Source organism: Dermacentor albipictus, chromosome 7 (genome assembly GCF_038994185.2).
Source record: "Dermacentor albipictus isolate Rhodes 1998 colony chromosome 7, USDA_Dalb.pri_finalv2, whole genome shotgun sequence".
Lineage (NCBI taxonomy): Eukaryota > Metazoa > Arthropoda > Arachnida > Ixodida > Ixodidae > Dermacentor > Dermacentor albipictus.
Window position 1 is genome coordinate 70,773,812 of NC_091827.1, and position 19,062 is coordinate 70,792,873.

At 44.9% G+C, this 19,062-nt stretch overlaps 2 protein-coding genes across 7 annotated transcripts in view; both read right to left on the minus strand.

Moving 5' to 3' along the window:
• Window positions 1-4,773, minus strand: part of Ada2b (Transcriptional adapter 2B) — a 37,924-nt gene extending 33,151 nt beyond the window's left edge. For 3 of the 5 annotated variants that reach the window (XR_010570041.2, XR_010570042.1, XM_065453609.1), the window contains exons 1-3: window positions 4,624-4,773; window positions 4,412-4,509; window positions 12-71 (exon numbers count right to left, since the gene is read on the minus strand). Coding sequence is in view for 3 of the 5 variants with exons in the window: in XM_065453609.1 (XP_065309681.1) it covers window positions 12-71; window positions 4,412-4,509; window positions 4,624-4,630 (165 nt within the window). In the remaining 2 variants the exon portion in view is untranslated. Of the gene's footprint in view, window positions 1-11; window positions 72-3,555; window positions 4,163-4,411; window positions 4,510-4,623 lie in introns of those variants that run through there. The other 2 variants (XM_065453607.1, XM_065453608.2) reach the window with 2 other exon arrangements.
• A 3,395-nt stretch (window positions 4,774-8,168) lies between these two features.
• LOC135919736 (regulator of G-protein signaling 7-like) overlaps window positions 8,169-19,062 on the minus strand; it is an 87,159-nt gene continuing 76,265 nt past the window's right edge. For both annotated transcript variants that reach the window (XM_065453606.1, XM_065453604.1), the window contains one exon: window positions 8,169-16,707. In XM_065453606.1, the coding sequence (XP_065309678.1) occupies window positions 16,657-16,707 (51 nt within the window). In that variant the 3' untranslated portion in view covers window positions 8,169-16,656. The remainder of the gene's footprint in view (window positions 16,708-19,062) is intronic.

The window sequence follows — 19,062 nt, forward strand, 5'->3', positions numbered from 1 at the left end:
CAGTGACTCACAATCAACTGGTAGCCATGCCTGTTCTTGTGTGCCCCCATCTCTGCCCCGCAGGAAAAGCACTGTTACAGGTAAAAAAAAAAAGAAAAAAAGAAGAAGAAAGGAAATGTAGACAAGCGAGAACAGTGCCCTGGAGAAAGCAGCAGGGATTGATATGGTCATTGCGGACAACACCTTCACATCCCCGTTTATGCAGTTCGTCCACAGATCATATTTCGCGAAGCTTGGAACTGTAGACCGCAATTAACAAAGCTAGTGGCAGCATTTCGTGATGCTTTGTCCAATCAGCACTGTTGCTGCTGTACAGCTCTCCCGTCACATGGTATTCTGCACACGCAATGCATTTATAGTGGGCAAACAAACTCTAACAGGCAGTGTTTTGTGATCCTAAGTTATACATGGATTATGCATGCTGTGGTGAATTAACTTTTAACCATTAAGAGCCCTCCGGAGCGTACTGAATGAAGTCTCAGTATACTGGCCATATTGCAACCCGCTTTCATCAGACCTCCTCCACTAATTGTCACCCTTTCCGGCCTCATGACATCATGAGGCAATGTGGACTGGAGATGCTAAGACAAATCTTGCATGCACATCCAAAGGAGCGCAGGGAAGGGCATCAAGAAGTGGAAGAGGGCAACACCTCCCCCCTCCCCTGGTTGTTGAATGAGGGTGCTATATTCAGTGATACCATAGGAATGCAATGGCCAACACACCACTGGCCTAGTCAAACAGAATTTGTATAGATGCACCAAGCAAATTTGCTTGCTCATTTCCGTGCTGTCAAGGAGGCAAACTCTTTTCAATGTTAACAACTCCTGGGAACTATGTATTGCAGCATGGAGGTGCAGTGGGTCAATGCAGTGTGGCGGTGGTGAGCAGAGCGTTCGCTGAATTATGTTGCCATTAGGTATAGCTTACCTCGTAGCATTTGGCATTAAAGATGGCAATTTGCAAAAATGCCACATACTGCGGCAAGTTTAAGAGTGTCGAATAATCAGTGCAGGCTTTGCTTTCCTTCATCATCATCATCAAGTCTACTTTATGTCTACTGCAAGAAGAAGGCCTCTCCCAGCAATCTCCAATTACCCCTGTCCTGTGCCAACTGATTCCAAAAAGCGTCCACAAATTTCCTAATTTCATCGCCCCACTTAGTCTTCTGCCGTCTTCGACTGTGCTTCCTTTCTCTTGGCACTCATTCGCTATCCCTAATGGTCCACTGGTTATATAACTAATGCATTACATGACCTACCAGCTCAATTTTTTTCTCTCTATGTCAATTAGAATATTGGCTATCTCCATTTGCGATCTGATCCAAACCGTTCTCTTTCTGTCTTAACGTTATGCCTAACATTCTTCGTTCCACGACTCTTTGCCCGACCCTTAACTTGTTCTCAAGCCTTTTTGTCAGTCTCCAAGTTTCTGCCCTATATGTCAGCACCAGTAAAATGTACTGATTGTACACCTTTCTTTTCTATAATAATAGCAAGCTTCCAGCCAAGAGCGGACAAGGTCTGCCGTAGGCCGCTCCAACCCATTTTTATTCTTCTGTAAATTTCCTTCTCATGATCAGGGTTTCCCGTCAGTAATTGGCCTAGGTAAACCTACTCCTTCACAGACTCTAGAGGCTGAATGGCGATCCTGAACTCTCGTTCCCTTGCCCGGCTATTCATCATCTTTGTCTTCTGCATATACAAGAAGTTCACCTCCTTCGTGGTTAGTCAAGTATTTCAGAATGGCTGTTCGAGAAACTTGGCAGTTTTGCAGCTATGGCACAAGGTGAACATGAGGTGGTGCCAAAGGAGGGTCGAGGAGCTACGGAAAGGCCTGGCACTACCAAATGTGCACTCCTGCACACACTTGATTTGCAAAAAGAAAGTACAATTCTTGCTACAGCTGTCTAGAGCACACAAGCAGCAGACTTCAAAGACTCTTAGTGCCACCTGCCAGAGGAAGTCGGAATAACGCTGTTGCTTCTGAGCATGCGCCACCATGCGGGCACGGCTTTGCCACTCACTGTCACAACCACCCTTGCGCAGCTCTGCTTTCGCATAATTCTGGCCGAAGACAGGGGGAGCCAGGATAAGCACCAGACAATTGTTATCAGCGCATTTCATGGCACAACAGCATAGCTGCTCACCGGCAAAAAGGCGCAAACCTGTGCACCCTATCATCAGACAGAATCATTATAAAAGGAGAGCTGCACAAGGGACATAGCTATGACCGCAAGTGGCGAAGCCCTGTCCACCTGGCAGCACATGTTCAAGAGCAGCTGTGTCGTTCCAGCTTTCTCAAACAGACAGCGCCAAGGGTCTCCAAGATCACTGTTCCCGCACCCTATACACAGCAATGACAGGGTCTCTACAGGTAGGGTCAAAGGTTTATGGGACCTGAGAAAAAGCAGAATATGTTGTGCAGCCCGAGTACGCAGCCTAGATTTCAAATGCTCTAGGTGTATGCGACCAACATACTGTTCTAACAGCTGGAAGCTAATACCGGTTTGATATTATACTTTTTCTCCGAAGCTGTATTCCATAAACTCTTGACACTGCCTGAACCTAAAGCTACTCTCTATCACGAGACAAATACATGGGATGGCTGTGACGGGCGTATTTTGAACATTACTGATAAAAGCATGCTCTCTGAGGCAGAGGCCAAGCAAGCTCACCTAGCAATGGCACAGGCTGGAAAGAACACTTTGACACTTTAAGGCTCCGCACAATTTCCAAATTAAATTATGGGGTTTTTACATGGAAAAAACACAATCCAATTATGAGGCACGCCGCAGTGGAGAACTTCGGAAATTTGAACTACCTGAAGTTTTTTATCGTGCACCTAAATCTAAGTACGTGGCTGTTTTCGCATTTCGTCCCCATTGAAATGCAGCCGTCGTGACCGGGATTCGATCCCGCAACCTCGTGCTCAGCAGCCCAACACCATAGCCACTAAGCAACCATGGTGGGCCTGCACATTTTTTCACAAACTAAGCTCCAACAAGAGGCCGATGATGCCCCACTATGGTTGATGCTAGAATGACTTGCTAGTCACTGTAAGCAACGGGTTGAACCTTTTACCAACAATGATGCTGGCCTCCTGTTAAAATCAGCCAGAATTCACCAGAGCACACAAACACGGGCCTCCACTGGTTGATTTTGTTATAGAAGCACAGCAAACAAAGCAAGGTGGTACCAGGATCTTGACGTTAAATTCCAATGGAAGAAGGTAACTTGCAATATCGCATTTCACAATGCCCACCACATCAGCAGTTGCCAAGAGCATAAGCACGTCCTTGTTCCAGTCACTGCAGTCGTGCCATTCGAGACGGACACCTGGATTATTGCGGTGTTATGGCAGTGCAGGCTCACAAAAATGACGGGATTTCGAGTGAAAAAGAGTGCGTCGCCACAGAGAAGCCGGCTAGGGAATTCTTGTATATATTCGAGGAAAGCCGGTGCGCCTGTGTAACATCAACACCACAAATATCGATAAAGCAGGGGCATGCACTCACAATGACGCACTAGAACATATACCCGTGGAAGCTCTTACGTTTTGTACACGTTTCGAAACCCGCAACGAGTTTTCCATGTCATTTAAGTTTCAATCGAAGAGATCCGTTCAGCAGAAGGCAGATACATTCCCGTTTTCGTTTCTTTCAGAGCGAAGCATCGAACTGTAACCACGCACGCCAATCGAGCAGGTAACAAACTCGGCGGCTGGCGCGCGCGAACATCTGCTGAGTTCGGACGGTAGAACGTGACGGCATAAGAACGGTTAAATTCAAACGCAACAGAACTGGCGCCCGCACAAAAGCGTCGCCTGCTGCTGCTGCACGGGCCGAAACCGAAGAGCGAGGGTGCATCGGAGCAAATAAAAGAAAACGCGGAAAAAACGAGGGGGAACGCGTCCCGCAGCTGCATACACGGCCGATGCGCGGACGACAGGGGATCACGCAGAGCGGGTTGTGACGGCCTGCCCACCGCCGCCGCTTATCTTTATATTTCCCTCTCCTCGTAAATACAGACAGGGCAAGCGCGCTCGGCTTCAAACGGCTGCACCGCCGCTAGTCACCAGAAACTAGAAGAAAAAAATGGAAAAAAAAACCAGCACCGCGGAAGCAGACGGTTCGCCCGCGCACACAGGCAAACTCGCGGCGGGCGCGAATCCAGCCGGCGGCGTTTCGCTTCGCCCAAGTTTCGCATCCCAGCGGGCGCGGAAGCCATGCGCTTTTTGTTGCTGTTTTTTGCCGTCCGCCTAGGGAACGCGTGCGTTCCCGATCCCGCGTCGCGGAAAAAAATGTCGAGTCCGGCGGGCCGAATCGCGGTCGCGGGCGCCGCAAGGCGCGGGGCCTGCTTCGCGATTACCCCGCCAGCTGGCCGAAAGCACCAAGGTAAACGCTACCAACCTGTAAACAAAGGTCAAAGTCTGGGCACTCGGCACATTTGACGCGCACTCCTGTGATGTCCTCCTGACAGTAGTTGCAGTGGTACTTGGCGATGACACCTGCGAGACAGCGGAACACTCGGGTGACGAGGCAGAACACTATTCGAAGGCACCGTGAGACGAGAATCGGCCGTTATGGACACGCCGATCCCGCCAGCGAAGCGTCTCTCTTACCAGACATCTTTCTTTGTCCCCCTGCCTGCCAGGGCTAGCGTCGTGACGTCACCTGCGGCGTGCACTGCGCGTGCGCGTGGTTACGTCACGACCGGCACCCACCGCGCGCGAGCGATCGTAACGCCACGCCAGGCCACGCTCCGAGACAAATGTCCGAGATTTCGTACCCACGCTTCCGGGTCGTCTGCTCAATGCGCTAAAACGGACCAAACCCCCATTAAACTTCCATGGTGAGGCAGAAAAAAAAAAAGATGAAACGGGGTTAAACAAAAGTACAAGCAATCAAATTGCCGTTCGAATGTTTGTAAACGGCGCCGATACTGTCACCGTTTCTGCAGCGGGTGAGATCGCGGCTTGATCAGAAGTTTTATGCTCGCCAGCGACGGTAACGCATGCAGTTGCGTCACTCATGTGCGTCTGCTGAAGGTGCGACAGGTTGTGCCCTTCGACTGCTCAGTTTTAATTCTATACCCTGAAAAAATTACGAAGGTCAACGTTTTGCACCTAGGAACCGGTTATGAACTCCTTGAATGATGGGCCCGGGTCTTACATATTTAAATACCATGCAGACGCTTTCAGTTAAAAAGTTAGTTTAATTTCCCCATGTACTTGCCTATTATTCAGTCATTTTACCATGCAGGCCTCTTGCGTTGAAAGCATTTCCGAGGAAATTGCTTTAATTTATCCCTAGCAAAAATTCCACCTTAGGTTTGTACTAGTCGATTTGTTTTTGTATATGATATGTATAATATATTTGCCTGATGCCATTATTTCTTGGTTTCTTGTCAGTTCATTAGGAATGTGCTTTGGGTATATATATTATACGTAGTACTTGTGAAGATCGTATCCAATTAATGTAATCATATGAATGCGGTAGCGCTTGCTGATAAACTAATTGATAGAAGTACATAATAGGCCCACTGTCAATGCATTAAGACTATAACAGATAAAACTTTCCAGCCTTGAAGTTTTAGTAGAAGTCTAAGCTAGGTTATGCATGTGTGTGTAGCATATTGTACTGTATTTTGTATTGTATTGTGAGTGTCAATTGGTTTTGATGAGACTCGATACATTATAACTACTCCTCATTGTAAGTCACTGCATGAGTTATTGTGTGAAACAACAAAATAGTTCATAACAATATGGCACAATAATAATTTGGGTCCTCATATAGAGAGGGCATTGTAGTTTGTTATGATCATTGAAGAGCAGCCATGGTTTTGTTTGAATAAATATCAGTCACAAAAACTTTTGTACTTGTCTTTAACCACTTGCACTGCTTATTTACCCAATTTTTGCTAGCATGTAAGAGAGATTGCAATTAGTGAAAATGGTGGGGTTAATTATATATTAATTTGAACTCCTATTATTTGTGTATGCATCAAGTATAAGCTTCTCGAATTGAGTATCCCAGTCTACTCGTCAACGCAGAAGCTGCTGGAAATGGGTGTCCACAACACGGTGGAAGAGCTGGTGGAAGCACACCTATCCCACCAGAGAGTAAGGCCGTCCTGCACAAGATAGGATGGCAAATTGAACAGCAACTGACAACGGAGCCGCTCCCCACAACGTGGAGAGACATTATGAAGACCAAGCCCTTCCCCCGGAACATGCAGCCGGGGATAAACGACGAGAGACACTCTGCGCGGGCCAAGGCACTGACTCGACAGCTGGAAGAGGACCCCGAGGTTCTCTACGCAGAGGCTTTGCTTCCCAAGCACGGAACCGAAGCAACGGCGGTCGTCACCACCACCTATAAACTGGTCACAGGCACGTTGATATGGGCGACGAATACAGCCGAAGCAGAAGAAGTAGCCGTGGCCCTCGCACAAGCGGGAGTGAGGACCATGGCCACAGACTCCCAGACCACCTACGCAAGCTACCGCAAGGGGAACATCTCTCCCGCGGCACTAGCGATCCTCACCAAATGCAAATCACCGGGACGGGCCGTTGAGCTCGTGTGCGTCCTGTCTCACTCACAAGTGGAAGGCAACGCACTCGCTGACCACTATGTCCGAGAACTGTCAATCCGGGCTGAGGACGAGCCAGAGCTACCGCACCCCGTGACAAGTTACAAAGAAATCACCCAAATGTACAGAAGCGGCAGATGTAGGCTTCCCCATCCGCATCCGCAACTTAGCCGAATGCAGCAAACGATTGTGCGACGCACGTAAGTGGGGTTGCTAGTGCATCCCGTGCTCTTGCGCAAGATGTTCCCAACAGAGCATGACACTTCATGCCCGTTTTGCAGATGATCAAAAGGCGCTCTAGCACACATCCTTGCAGAGTGCACTAAGCACAAGAAAACTACCCCCCCCCCCCCCCCCGGGCGATGGGAGACCTTGTTGTCCAGCCCCGACCTACCGACCCAGCTTGCGCTGGCGGCTAGGGGCCAGGAACTGCTGGACGCATATGGAACCTGAGAAGAAGGTTCCACCCCATCTGGTGCCAGTGCGCACCAACCTTTACTAAGTAAGGGCTCAGTACAAAAGTTGATTCTCTCTCTCTCTCGAACATTTGTTGAGCTGTTGGGCCTTAGATGCCTTTCATAACTGTAAAAGTAGCCTTCCTGCAAGGCAGTTAGCCCATCTAATGGCAGTATGGCTGTTCTTGCGAACGGAACAGCTTGCACAAGCACAGTTTGCTTGTATTATGGCATGGAAAATGTAGACATGGCGATAAACCGATGTGCAAGAAACCAAGAGAGAGAGAGAATCAACTTTTACTGAGCCCTTAGTAAAGGTTGGTGCACGCTGGCACCAGATGGGGTGGAACCTCCTTCTCAGGTCCCATGTGCGTCCAGTCCCAGCATGTGTAGCTACCTGTTGTAGTTTGTCGTCATTTGGAAAATGACCAGCTTTGCCATTAGTTGGGCAAATCTGCAGTGCAGATAAGTGCATTCGAGAATCGGTAAAGTGGTTTATTGTATTAAGAAAACGAATTTGTAATCCCAATATTTTATTAGACTGGACTGTTTGTTGCTAACAAACAAATAGACTATTGTTTCTCCATATTATCAAATTATGGAGTTTTACATGCCAAAACCACCATCTAATTATGAGGCACACCGTAGTGTGGGACTCTGGAAATCTGGACCTCGTGGGGTTCTTTAACGTGCACCTAAGTTTAGGTACGTGGGTATTTTCCCGTTTCGACCCCATCAAAATGTGGCCGCTGTGGATGTGATTCGATCCCGCGACCTCGTGTTTAGCAGCCCAACACCACAGCCACTGAGCAACCACGGCGGATTTTCTCCATATAATATCACTCACTAGACTATTAGCTGTCGATACGCTTATATCTTGCTACCAGTCTCTTCTTTTGGAATTTTTGCCAGGGATCGCATCTTCCATATTTTAAAGTAACTTTAAATGCATTTTCAGAAACAACCTGTATGTGACCAAAGTGATAAGCAGTAGCACAGTGCTGAAATTGTTCTCACCTTTTCAGAGTAGTTTTCACCTTGCCAGACCTTTGGTAGACATTGTGTGTGGTGCTAGAATGTAGGCTCCTGTTCTATGCTTAAGAAGAAACACACAGCAAGATAGATTTAACAAACTTGTTTTAATTAACACGTATGTTACACACTAGTCTGTTCTCATAGGAAATCAAGAACACATACGCAGTCAAAAGGCAGTTTACAAACACTTCCTCTTAATTACATATATATTTCTTCTCCCTTTTCTGCTAAGGCCTGGTAAACTATGGTTTTTTAGGTATGCATATATGTGTTTTTTAATGTATGTACATTTATGTATATACGTTAACTATAAGGGTGCCAAGCTTAGAAAGCAAAGATGTGAAACGAAATAAAATTAATGAAAGTGGCCAATCTAACCTTTTTCATGTATCACCAGGCAAAACAATTTCAGTTCAAGACAGATTGTAACATTCATCAGCCACAATTTTATCACTGCGCATAACAAACACTCGGTCATTGAAACTGCAATGCAAATGGAATTGGTGCACGCATTCTGCCGAGTACCATGTGCTGACAAAACAGTATGTAGCGTCAAGTATTGCATTTCTTAAGTTCGTGGAAAGCGTACACATGCACACTGATCAGAAACTAGGAGACAACGCACAATTTAGACGCGTGACGAAAGTGATTTCAATCAACGTCAATATACAAAATAAAGACACAACCACATCGTGGCTTGATACCAGTGCGGAAAATTTGCGAAAAATCAAGCATCACTGAGAAAGAGTACATCCAATGCACAATGAATATGTTAGAACAGTGAAACAAAGTGGAATGTTTAATTAAAGGAGGTCGGCTTAAGTTCATATTTATAGGCAGTGCAGCAGTAAAACAAACACCTCGTTCATTTTGGCCTGTCTGCCGTCTATGTTCAGATCCCATCTCCGACTAGACAGTGTTTTTCTGTCCCTTCATTCGAAACTTGAGACCATGATCGAGCTCATTCCTGGAGCCAAAGGGGACTATTCAACTTTTCTATAAAACGAGAAAAAATAGCAATAAATGTGCAAAAACATAACACTTCCAATTTATTGGTCCTGCACACTCGTACGCATCTACAAACATGAAATCATGAATAACTGTCAAAACAGATCAGGCTGTGACTTCGTGTAAGATTAAGGTCACAACTTTATACAGCCAAGACAACTGATCATGTAGCGGGAACAAAATACCTGCCAAGGCATAGCAGAGAGAACTTATAAAAATGAGTGGATAGCAGTTATAAATATGTTTCCGGAGTACTTAACATCTAAACAAAACCTGTAAATATATCTGGCCTCCTGAACAACAAAAAAAAGGAAAGTACCAAACTGCAGTTTCACAGTAACTTGCTGGAGTTCTTGGTGCTCAAGTAAATGACTAGACGCATCACAGGCAAGCTGTAGTATCGACATAGCGAACGCCAAGTTCGAGCCCTAGCGATAAAAGATGAACTCAATTAAGCAAAATGTGGTTCTTTGCAACACAAGACTAAACTTAACAAAAGCCAGTTCAAGCACAGGCAAGCTAGCACACAGTATGAGCTAGTTCTTGTAAACACAGCCAGACTAAATATACTGTTTAAACCAATGGTACGTTTCTTACTAGTCGATTACTATAACCAATATAGTACATCGGTTAGAATGACAACATAGTATGCTGGTCACTAACCAATATACTGTCGTTTAGCATACCAACATGGTATGTTTGTAACTAATCAACATGCTATACTGCTTAATTTACCAACATACTTATATCGGTCGCTAACTAATATACTATATTGGTTAGTATTTTCGTTTCACACATTATAGTGTAGTAAAAGCATGAACGTAGTAAAACTGTGTTGACTGTGCATGTAAACAGAATACTGGGCCAGGAGACTGACACAGTGCTAACACACACAAACAAAAGAAAAAGATTGGGTACAATGCCTGCTTTCAGAGATGCTTTCTTTTTTTTAAACCTCCTGGCGTCCACCCTTTTTTCGTCTCCTCACACCAATAAGATGTGTTTGGCCACCCTGCTCGCAGCTGATGCTCAAAAACGGCTTGCAGTGGGTAAATTCTATTTTCCGGGTTCCTCATGTCGTGTCAGCTACTGATATGCACGCGTCGTTCTATGTACAGGATTATGCTAGTCCTAAAACATACTTCTGCATCAGATTTTTTTTTTTCTTTGTCTCACATGAACTGCTCTTCATCACTATGTCGGAAGAAGTAAGAAGCCAAGCCAAAGGAAGGAGAAAAAAAAAAAAACTGCTCCAGTGCATCATATGTGAGTATGCGCATTATCACCTGGATGTCACGAGGACTGCAGACAGCAAGAAATCTCTGCTACGTCACAGCGAAGTGAACAAGTTCGCAGTCGCTGCGCCAACTCACGGTTGTCACCAGAGGTTCCACATCACCACGGGACGAAACTGTGCACACAAGAAAGCTAGAACGTGCTGCAACAACTTGGGGGCGCGCTGTGAGAAGTACGAGTTCTTTTTTTTTTTTTTTCTTCACAAAACACGGGCGGAAGGGTGTGACCAAACACAATGGGCTAGGGAGATGTGCGTGATGATCACGGTGTGCCCTGGAGAAAGGAAAGAGCCTGTCGGTCAACAAGTCTAACAAGCTGCTTCGCAGTAGCAATATTAAACCTAAATAAGCTTGCCGTTAACCCGGTGGCGATTCGAAAAACCCCTTGGGTAGTCGCTACACAAGGATGATTGGCCCCCCATTTATGAGCCTGTGCATGAAACAGCAGACAAAGCTTGCCCACAAGCATGGTGTCAAATTAGCTTGCTATCTGAGGACCAGAATCCAACTCATTAGCATTGGCAAGCTACCTCATTATTGCAGCTTTCTGCCATACACGGCCAAATACCAAGAAAAAAAAGGGGGGAGAAAAGACATGATTTACTGAGTTCACGCTAACATGATTGCGCTTTATTGTAGTCGCACTACCGCCTGCTGGGTAGTGATGCAACTTGATAGGGCCCGGTAAAATCAATGTGGTACATCATTAGATTCAACGCCAAGATGCACCATGCAGCCAAATACAGTCAACCGCAAAAGTTTACGGGACGCAGGATCTGCCAAGAACCTGAATTCTCGCGAAGCGTGGTCACACAGCCTCGAATTAAATGTTCCAGCATGTAGTAGCCTTTGCCACCTGCACAGCGATTCATTAAATACGAAGTGTCGTGCCTTAACAGTACAGGAATTCACATTTGAAGAGGAAACCACATCCCATAAACTTTTGCTGTTGACTGTACATGTACACATTGACACATGTTCAATTGAGGAGCAACATGTCACTGTTCCTCTCGGGAGGCATCCCGTGAGCGGCTTGCTAGAGAATTTTCAGTCCCCAGTTCAAGGCACCGTGGGAACATTAAGGTATATAAATGTAACAAGATTGCAATGTTCGTTGTTTCTGTCTAGTTCATTTAGCACACAGCTTAAAAGATCAGCTTCTAGTCAAAACTTGCTGCGCTTTATTCAGCCTGCTCCATTTCCAATTTTGTGTATATTATTTGGTGAGCAAATTAATTGCGCTTCAACTGTAAGCTGAGACACACCCAGCCTCTTCACAGACATGCCCAGAGTATTTGCAGATTTGTAAGTTGTAGCTTCTTATTTGTTTCTTCTATGAAGACCATTTAAACAGGATAACTATAGGAGCAGATGACAGAACAGATCCAGACAGCCTAATTCAAGACAGTTAATATTGGTTTCACCTGTTTCCTTGATTTGTGCACAATTTCAATAAATTGACAAATTTTCACTGCAACACTTTTTTGGGACTATGCTTGCTGTCAACTTCAAAGCACTGCAGAAGTATCCATACTTTCCTCGTGTGTTTTTATTAAATAAAATTAAGAAAGAGTCCTAGTCTGATGCGGCTTTGCCGCCACTTGATTTGTAAGCTCTGGCGGTTTTTTTTTGTTTTTGTTTATGGAGTCACAAAAGATTAAGTTTAGGCTGGATCAGTCAAATTGATGGTTTGGGCAAGTTGGTTATGTGTTGCGAAATGGTTTTTGCGCTAGAAGACGTGTCCTGTACTCCCCCCTCCCTTTTTTGTCCGTGTCTTGTATTGCAAAAACCATTTTGTGAGCTAGGTCACTAAAAATATGACTGTGGAATACCACATGCCTCACCATGAGCAGACTGATGACACCGAGAAAGAAGTAAGGGCAAGTAGCAATGCTGCCTTGACATTCTAGCATCAGACTTGCATGACTTCAGATTCTGACAGTGCCCGCTGGGAGCTATGTGATTGTCAACAAAAAAATGTACTGCCAGACCTGTCAACCTATGAACATAAAGAATACTACAGCTGTAGCCAAGAAACAATAAAATTAGGTAAAGAAAAATGCTTATGCTACTAGAGATGTTGACTGTTCATCGAAGATTTACAGGCTTTGCTCTGTAGGGATGCTGACAATAGAAGGGATGCTGACAATAGACATGCTTCTTTATATATTCACAGCCAGATATGCGTGAAAAACATTTATTAAATGTATTCATGAAGAATCTGCATAATGGTGGCCAAAATTTTGGTTGCCAATATATGATAGTTCTGTCACTATTGCACGGTTAGGTCTGTACCACCGGTGGCTCCTAAAAACCAGGCTATAAATAATCGTTCAGCGATTGTATTTGTATTCTTTCGGAATAAGTTTTGCCCTAAGCTAGGCACAAACAAGAAAGTTGGTAAATTATTGCTGCCAATACAACAATCATAATCAAGCTATAAGAACCTGAAATTTTTTGATAATATAGTAAAAGTTGGCAAGCATGCACTATGGCTGAATGTAAACAAGGATCTGGACAGATAATTCAAAGCAAAATTTTCTGCATGAAGATGGCTCAAATAGAGTAAAATGCAGGAAAATCCTTTTTTTGGATGTAATGGTGGCAAACAAAAGTTCTGATAGCAGGACAAAAATGTGATAAACAGCTGCTTCCTAGATCTGATCTAATCATGATATAATAAAAAGCAGTTGCACAAAAATTATCTTAGTGTGGGGACAAGTTTCAAGGCACGACCTCTCGTATAAATGGTGCCTCGGGTTTCTTTTTAAGGAGCGGGAAGCGGGGGGGGCCTGCATGGATGAAAGGAATCGGTTCTGTCACCGAACAGCAAACCTTGAAGTCCGCAGTGCAGCTAACTATGCAACTCAATGCTGTCCAAACTACTTTACTCAACACAATTTACCTCTCTTACAACCATGCCATGAGTCTCTTCCAATGGCAGATGGCCTAGCAAACCAATCACTGAGCAAGAACATAGTACATTTCAAATTCAATTTCAAAGGAAGTGCCAAGATACACTGGTAGAGATGGTCGACAACAACATTCAACAACTTCTGGGCCTGCATAGCTCGTAGAGCATGCATTCCATTTCAAATATATTCCGTATTTAACTACACTGAAGAGAATCAACGGATCCAGTTAGTCTGCACAGAAAACCAAAAACTAAAGCCAAGTGTAACCAAGGAGGACCTATTAGGTTAACAACACGAAACCATTTGATCTCGTTAGACTGGGGCTTTCTGGCTAGTGCACAAAACGAAATGCACAGAATGATTAAAATTGGAGTGGACTGTTGCACTGCACCCGTCCACCATAAATGGTTGTACGAAACAGCCTTTTTTGGGGGGAGATGTCCAATAGGTGATGTTGCACGCTGTAATGATAACTTCCTGTGTTCCGAGATATTTTGATTGGCTTATGTCCCAGTGACATCCTAAGTGGTAAAAACAGGCCCACGCTAATTCAATGTTCATGCTACGCACTAAATAAAGGGCAGCGTACCAGAAGCCACAGTGCAGTATGACGTGCTCTCGTCTGACTGAATTCTAGGTGTTGATATTGATTCAAGAAGTCTGCTAAGATGCATGTTTACGGGCAGTTACAATGAGAAGGAGCTGCGGTGGTGCTCCTTTTATACTGCTGTCCGTCGATTTAGCAGTGGAGTCAGCTACTCGAGTCTTTATTGGTGCAACGTAAGCTTAAGGTATCTGGAAGCTTTCAACAACTGCAGATTGGATACTAACTATTACAGCACTTCGGTTCCTAGCACATTAACAAACACATCCCACTTGAGTTGTCACACTTGTTCTCCTCGTTGAGTTGTGTCGCACTTGAGAGTGAGCTGCACAGGTGCCGTTCAGGTGATCGACACACGCCGGTACAGCGTGCACGCAGTGCGACGGACGTTTTCTGCATGAGTTGACAACTTGTAAATGCCACCCCTGAAACAACCTGTCCATGAGGGTGGAAGATCACAGCATGAATACTCCAAGTTTCTCCATTACAACTGTGACCCTTGCCGAAATTGCATCCGCTAGTGTGCTCGCGGATGTCGAAGCAATACAGTCGACTTTTGCTAATTCAAACCCAAAAGAACTATCCATTTTTGTTGGAGTTATTGAAAGTCAGAATAATTTTAAGTTGAATTAAAAGATGTTCCAAATATGGAGCTCTGATATGAACGTGTAAGCACAAAAATGCAATTTTATGCCTCCTAAATGAAATCATGTGCAGACATTAAAGGGGTCCTGAAAGACTTTTTGAATGTAGCAAGAAAACATTTCCAATCAGTAGGCGAGGCTCCTGTGGACATGTGAGCTAAATATTATTTCGCTGCATGCAGCAGGGAATTGACAGCCTTGTGTGAAGAACAGTAAAACATTGCTTGCTCTCTCCTTCACAATGTTGTCAGCAGCAACGTCGCAAGCAGCCCAGCTGCCAACCAACCGATATTAGTGGGTTTCATGATCACGAGTACCTTCTCAGCAATACTATTATTGCTGATTTTGAGTTAAATACGTGAAAATATGTATGTCTATAATCTCAAAAAGACAAAGCAAGCACTTCATCTTTGCACTTCAGATCTACCCACAACAAATGTGCATAGCTGCGTTTGCTGTGTGTGGCCTCAGAGATCAGACCGACGTGCCACGTAGTGTAGATGCCATGGCCACCATAGGGTGCCGTAACGAGCCTTTTCATTGGCGAGACGATGAGACAACTGCACATGCTGATTGGTATTTGCAGGCAAAGTAGATTTGGGTGCCAAAGCACCTATCACGTGTCGAGAGAGTGACACGCATGCTTGACTTGGAAGCAGTATCGAAAAGAGGAAGAAAACAAAAGCTAAATGAAGACGTCCAAATTTTGGGCGGGGCTTGCCCGCTTGCCGGATCTCCTCTGTGTAGCTTCCAGCACACTAGTGGAGACGAAAGAAGGGAGAATCCGCACATTGGTGCAATAACTACATCCAACCCCGCTTATACTTGTAGGATTTGAAAAATGTTTGTGGCAGGAGATTCATGAAGTAATCGGCAAAAGATTCATCCCTTAATAGTGGAGCCATTCTACGATTAGTTAGAAAACTGTTTCAGAGCCCCTTTAATAGATTACACTGAAAAAGAAGACAAAAAGGAGGCAGTCCCCACAAATGCACATTCCGTACATCAGAGCTGCAGGGAAGCAACTGTGTAAGTGGAGCCACCTCGTAGTGAAGTCTGTTACCATACACAAGAGCCTGAACATCAAACATGAGCATGTTTTCGTTATTGATGCATTATGAATACCCTCTTGTCGGCTGTCTATGACCACACTGCTCTGTTGCTCTGGGAAGCTTGAAAGTTTGAGCTGCCAGAATTAAAAATAAATATTAATAATGAAAGAAGCTTAATTTGCATTGAAAACATAGTAGGCCAAACAAAATCATTATTTTTCTTTGAACAAACTAGAATTTTGGGTTATCTGAGTTTGTATTACCCCAAGCCGACTGTACTTGCTTTTAAGCGGACAGCAATCCAACAGTGATGACATTTGCATTGTATGCACAGATGAGGCTATCCATGGGGAATGACTTTTGCACAATGCATGCCTCGCGAGTTGTGGCCATTGAATGGAATGCCTGCCCATCAAACCTATCACACATATTGCAGGTAACGCTTGCAGGCTCCTCTGGCAACACTTTGTCACCGTCCGCATCGCGGACGCGCACAGGGGAAACTCAGAACACGGAGCAGCAGTAGAAAACTACACAAGAGAGAGGGACAGAGACGTCGATAAGGAGAATCAAGGAGCAATCGTGGCTTCACCTTTCCCGAGGGAACGCAAACGAAAAGCAACGTCCCGCACAATGGACACCCTCGGCGTGCAACACCGTTGCTTTGTGGTCAATGCGTCCGGAAGCGTGGCACACTGGATGACTGGTCAACAGCCTTCTCCTGTCCGACGGCGTTTACGGTTTCGAGAGTCCTTCTTTGCTGGCGACGTGGGGCCACCACCCACTACGAAGAAGGGGACTGTGGCAGACCCATTTGGTTTCTTCTTCGAAGTGGTATTGGTGGCAAGAAGAAGAAGAAGAAGAACAAGAAGAGTTCGGTTCATCATGGCCGTTGCTGATGGCATGTCTCCGCACACAGTGTCGTTGACGGCCTGACCTTACAGCAGTTGGGGGTCTAACTTGTGGTGGTTTTTGTTGTTGGCTGGTGGCGGTTGTTCGTCGGGAGCAGAACGGCGCGGAGCAAGCAGACAAGGGGCATTGGCTCGTTTTTCCTCTCACGATCCTATACTAAGACTGGGCAGCTTGGGTATGAACAGTCTACTTTGCTGCGAGACAGAAAAGGTGGGGCATGGGGGGGAAAGGGATATCGAAAAGAGATTGTAAGTTTGTGCACAGATGACAAACAGGTGGCATGAGTGTCACGTGACATACTGACTTGCTTGCTATTGCCCCAGTTATTGTTGTACTGAGTGTTTTGCCATACAGCACTGTATCCCAGCCCAATCAGAATGCGGACGTTGTGGCTAGAAATTGAACTTACGATGTGTGTGGCAACAGAACCCCACAGCCAGTGTCAGCATCAGACAATAACACGAGCCAAAAGAGTGCACAAATAGCCCTTGTGTTTCAGGAACAGACATCAAACGTTTTTGGCCAGCATCATGACTAAGAACACATTCTCGATCGATCACTTCTGAGGGTATGACCTCCAGTACATGCATACTGATTGGCTGAGCCAGTAGAAGTGGGTGTGATGAAAAGAATGACGCACCTCCCATAAGAATCACTTTTGAAGAGCGTCACTGGGAAATTGCATCACAAAGTGACGCGATTTTCAACATCTTGTCACACGAATGTGAAATCTTTAAAGTGTTCAATCGAGAACATGATCACTGGCACTTCAGTGGGTGCCGCTCTAGGCCGTGCGGTTTCCTTTCAACCGCACAGCTTGCGGCTTCTCCAACTAAAAGCCAGTGTGTGCAGAACTTGCATTATGGGTGTGAACACAAGCAGCGCACGTGTCAAGCAACACATGCACTTATACAGCTAGTGCACAACAGCGCAGCTTCAACAATGCAAGCGCAACGGCTGTGCACATGTGTGCAGTATAAACAGTGCTGGTGTGGGTGCGAGTGCACAAGAAAGTACAAGTTAGTGGTGCACACTGCTGCCATTTCTGACATGCTACTCCAAAAAAAAAGGAAAGTACATCGTCGACACGCACACAAACACAAATAAACATTTGTGATACTTTAGCCTGACCAATAAATTTTGTGCATTGTGTGACATTTTACCAAGTGATGCTGCGCAGCTGAATCTCGCTGAAAATAAACTTTCGTCCATCTAAAGACAGCAAAGCCTGCAGCCAAAGCGGTTAACATTGTTGGGTGCAAACTATATTAGGCTATAAGATTCTATTGTTTTATCCACGACCAAGCAGTTTCAATTTGCGTTGGAATTATCACCATGCATGAACTTATGCCAACCTGGCCGCCATAAGTCAGGTATACTAGGCAGTGTTCCAACGTAGAGAAGCCAATAAGTAAGAATAAAACTACGCATTGCCTAGGCAGGGCTTATGCTCATTACTTCATTAGTGCATCACATTTTATGTTTAAAGAAAAGAAAAAAGTGAGCATGCATATACATTATTGCTTACCAAGGGTAACACAACTACTAGAGCAGTGCATATATTGAGTTCAGTGGTGCAGCGACCCTGTCGTTTCTTTATATAGCTAGAGCAGTGAATAAAGTTATAGAGCAAGCTAAACATTTGTGTGCACAAGTGTTATGTCAAAGGCTACGTTAAACTTGCCTCCTAAGCAAACAATTGCTTATCCGTTTCTGTACTAGGAAAACTAGGTGAGAAGTGTAAATCAGCTCGCCCGCAAACACCTTGAGAGGGTGTGTTGTCAGTTACTGCACCCACAAGAATGTCTGAACATTTTTTTTTAAAGAAGAACGCACCATGTGAGTACATCTGCCCAATGTGCCATGCAGAAAAAATAAAGAAAAGAACAGATATGTGCCAGTGTGGTGCAAGTGCAAGGTAACGCAGGCGGTGAACATATACCGGTGCCACAACAGGGTGCAAAAGTGTGCAAGGCAGTGTCAAAGGCTAAGTGACCAAGACAAACACTTGCACTTAGATCTTCGTCTTCATCAGCAGAGGTGCGAATGTCAGCACTGGGCTTAGCGAATTGGACTGCATTAAAGTACGATTCCTAAATTGTAACTCCATTCTGGAAGCCTCTGAAGAATAAAGTTTAAACGTTCTAAAAGGTGTTGTGACAAATGGGTCTATTTCGAGCATTCGCTTGCATGTTCTGACACTGCTGACACTTTACCAATGAACTGTAATAAACATATGTGCTGGGCTTGGTGACATCAAGGTACCACAGGCATCCATGAAAGCTAATGTAACAAACACATAATGTTAACCTCAGTAATTGGGTAACCACAGAAAACTTAACTGCAGAGGCATCTAAGCTTTTAGATTTACAGTTAAAAGCACAGCCCTGATCTTTCTTGTTATAGAACACCAATGGTATGTTTGGGGCACAATGGCAAACTTTACTAGTGCACAAAGTTTACTTCTGAAACAGTGTAGTAAGAAAACCACGGTCCATGCAGCAGCCTATACTCAACACGAACTTGTTTTGAGCACAGAGCCACTTATC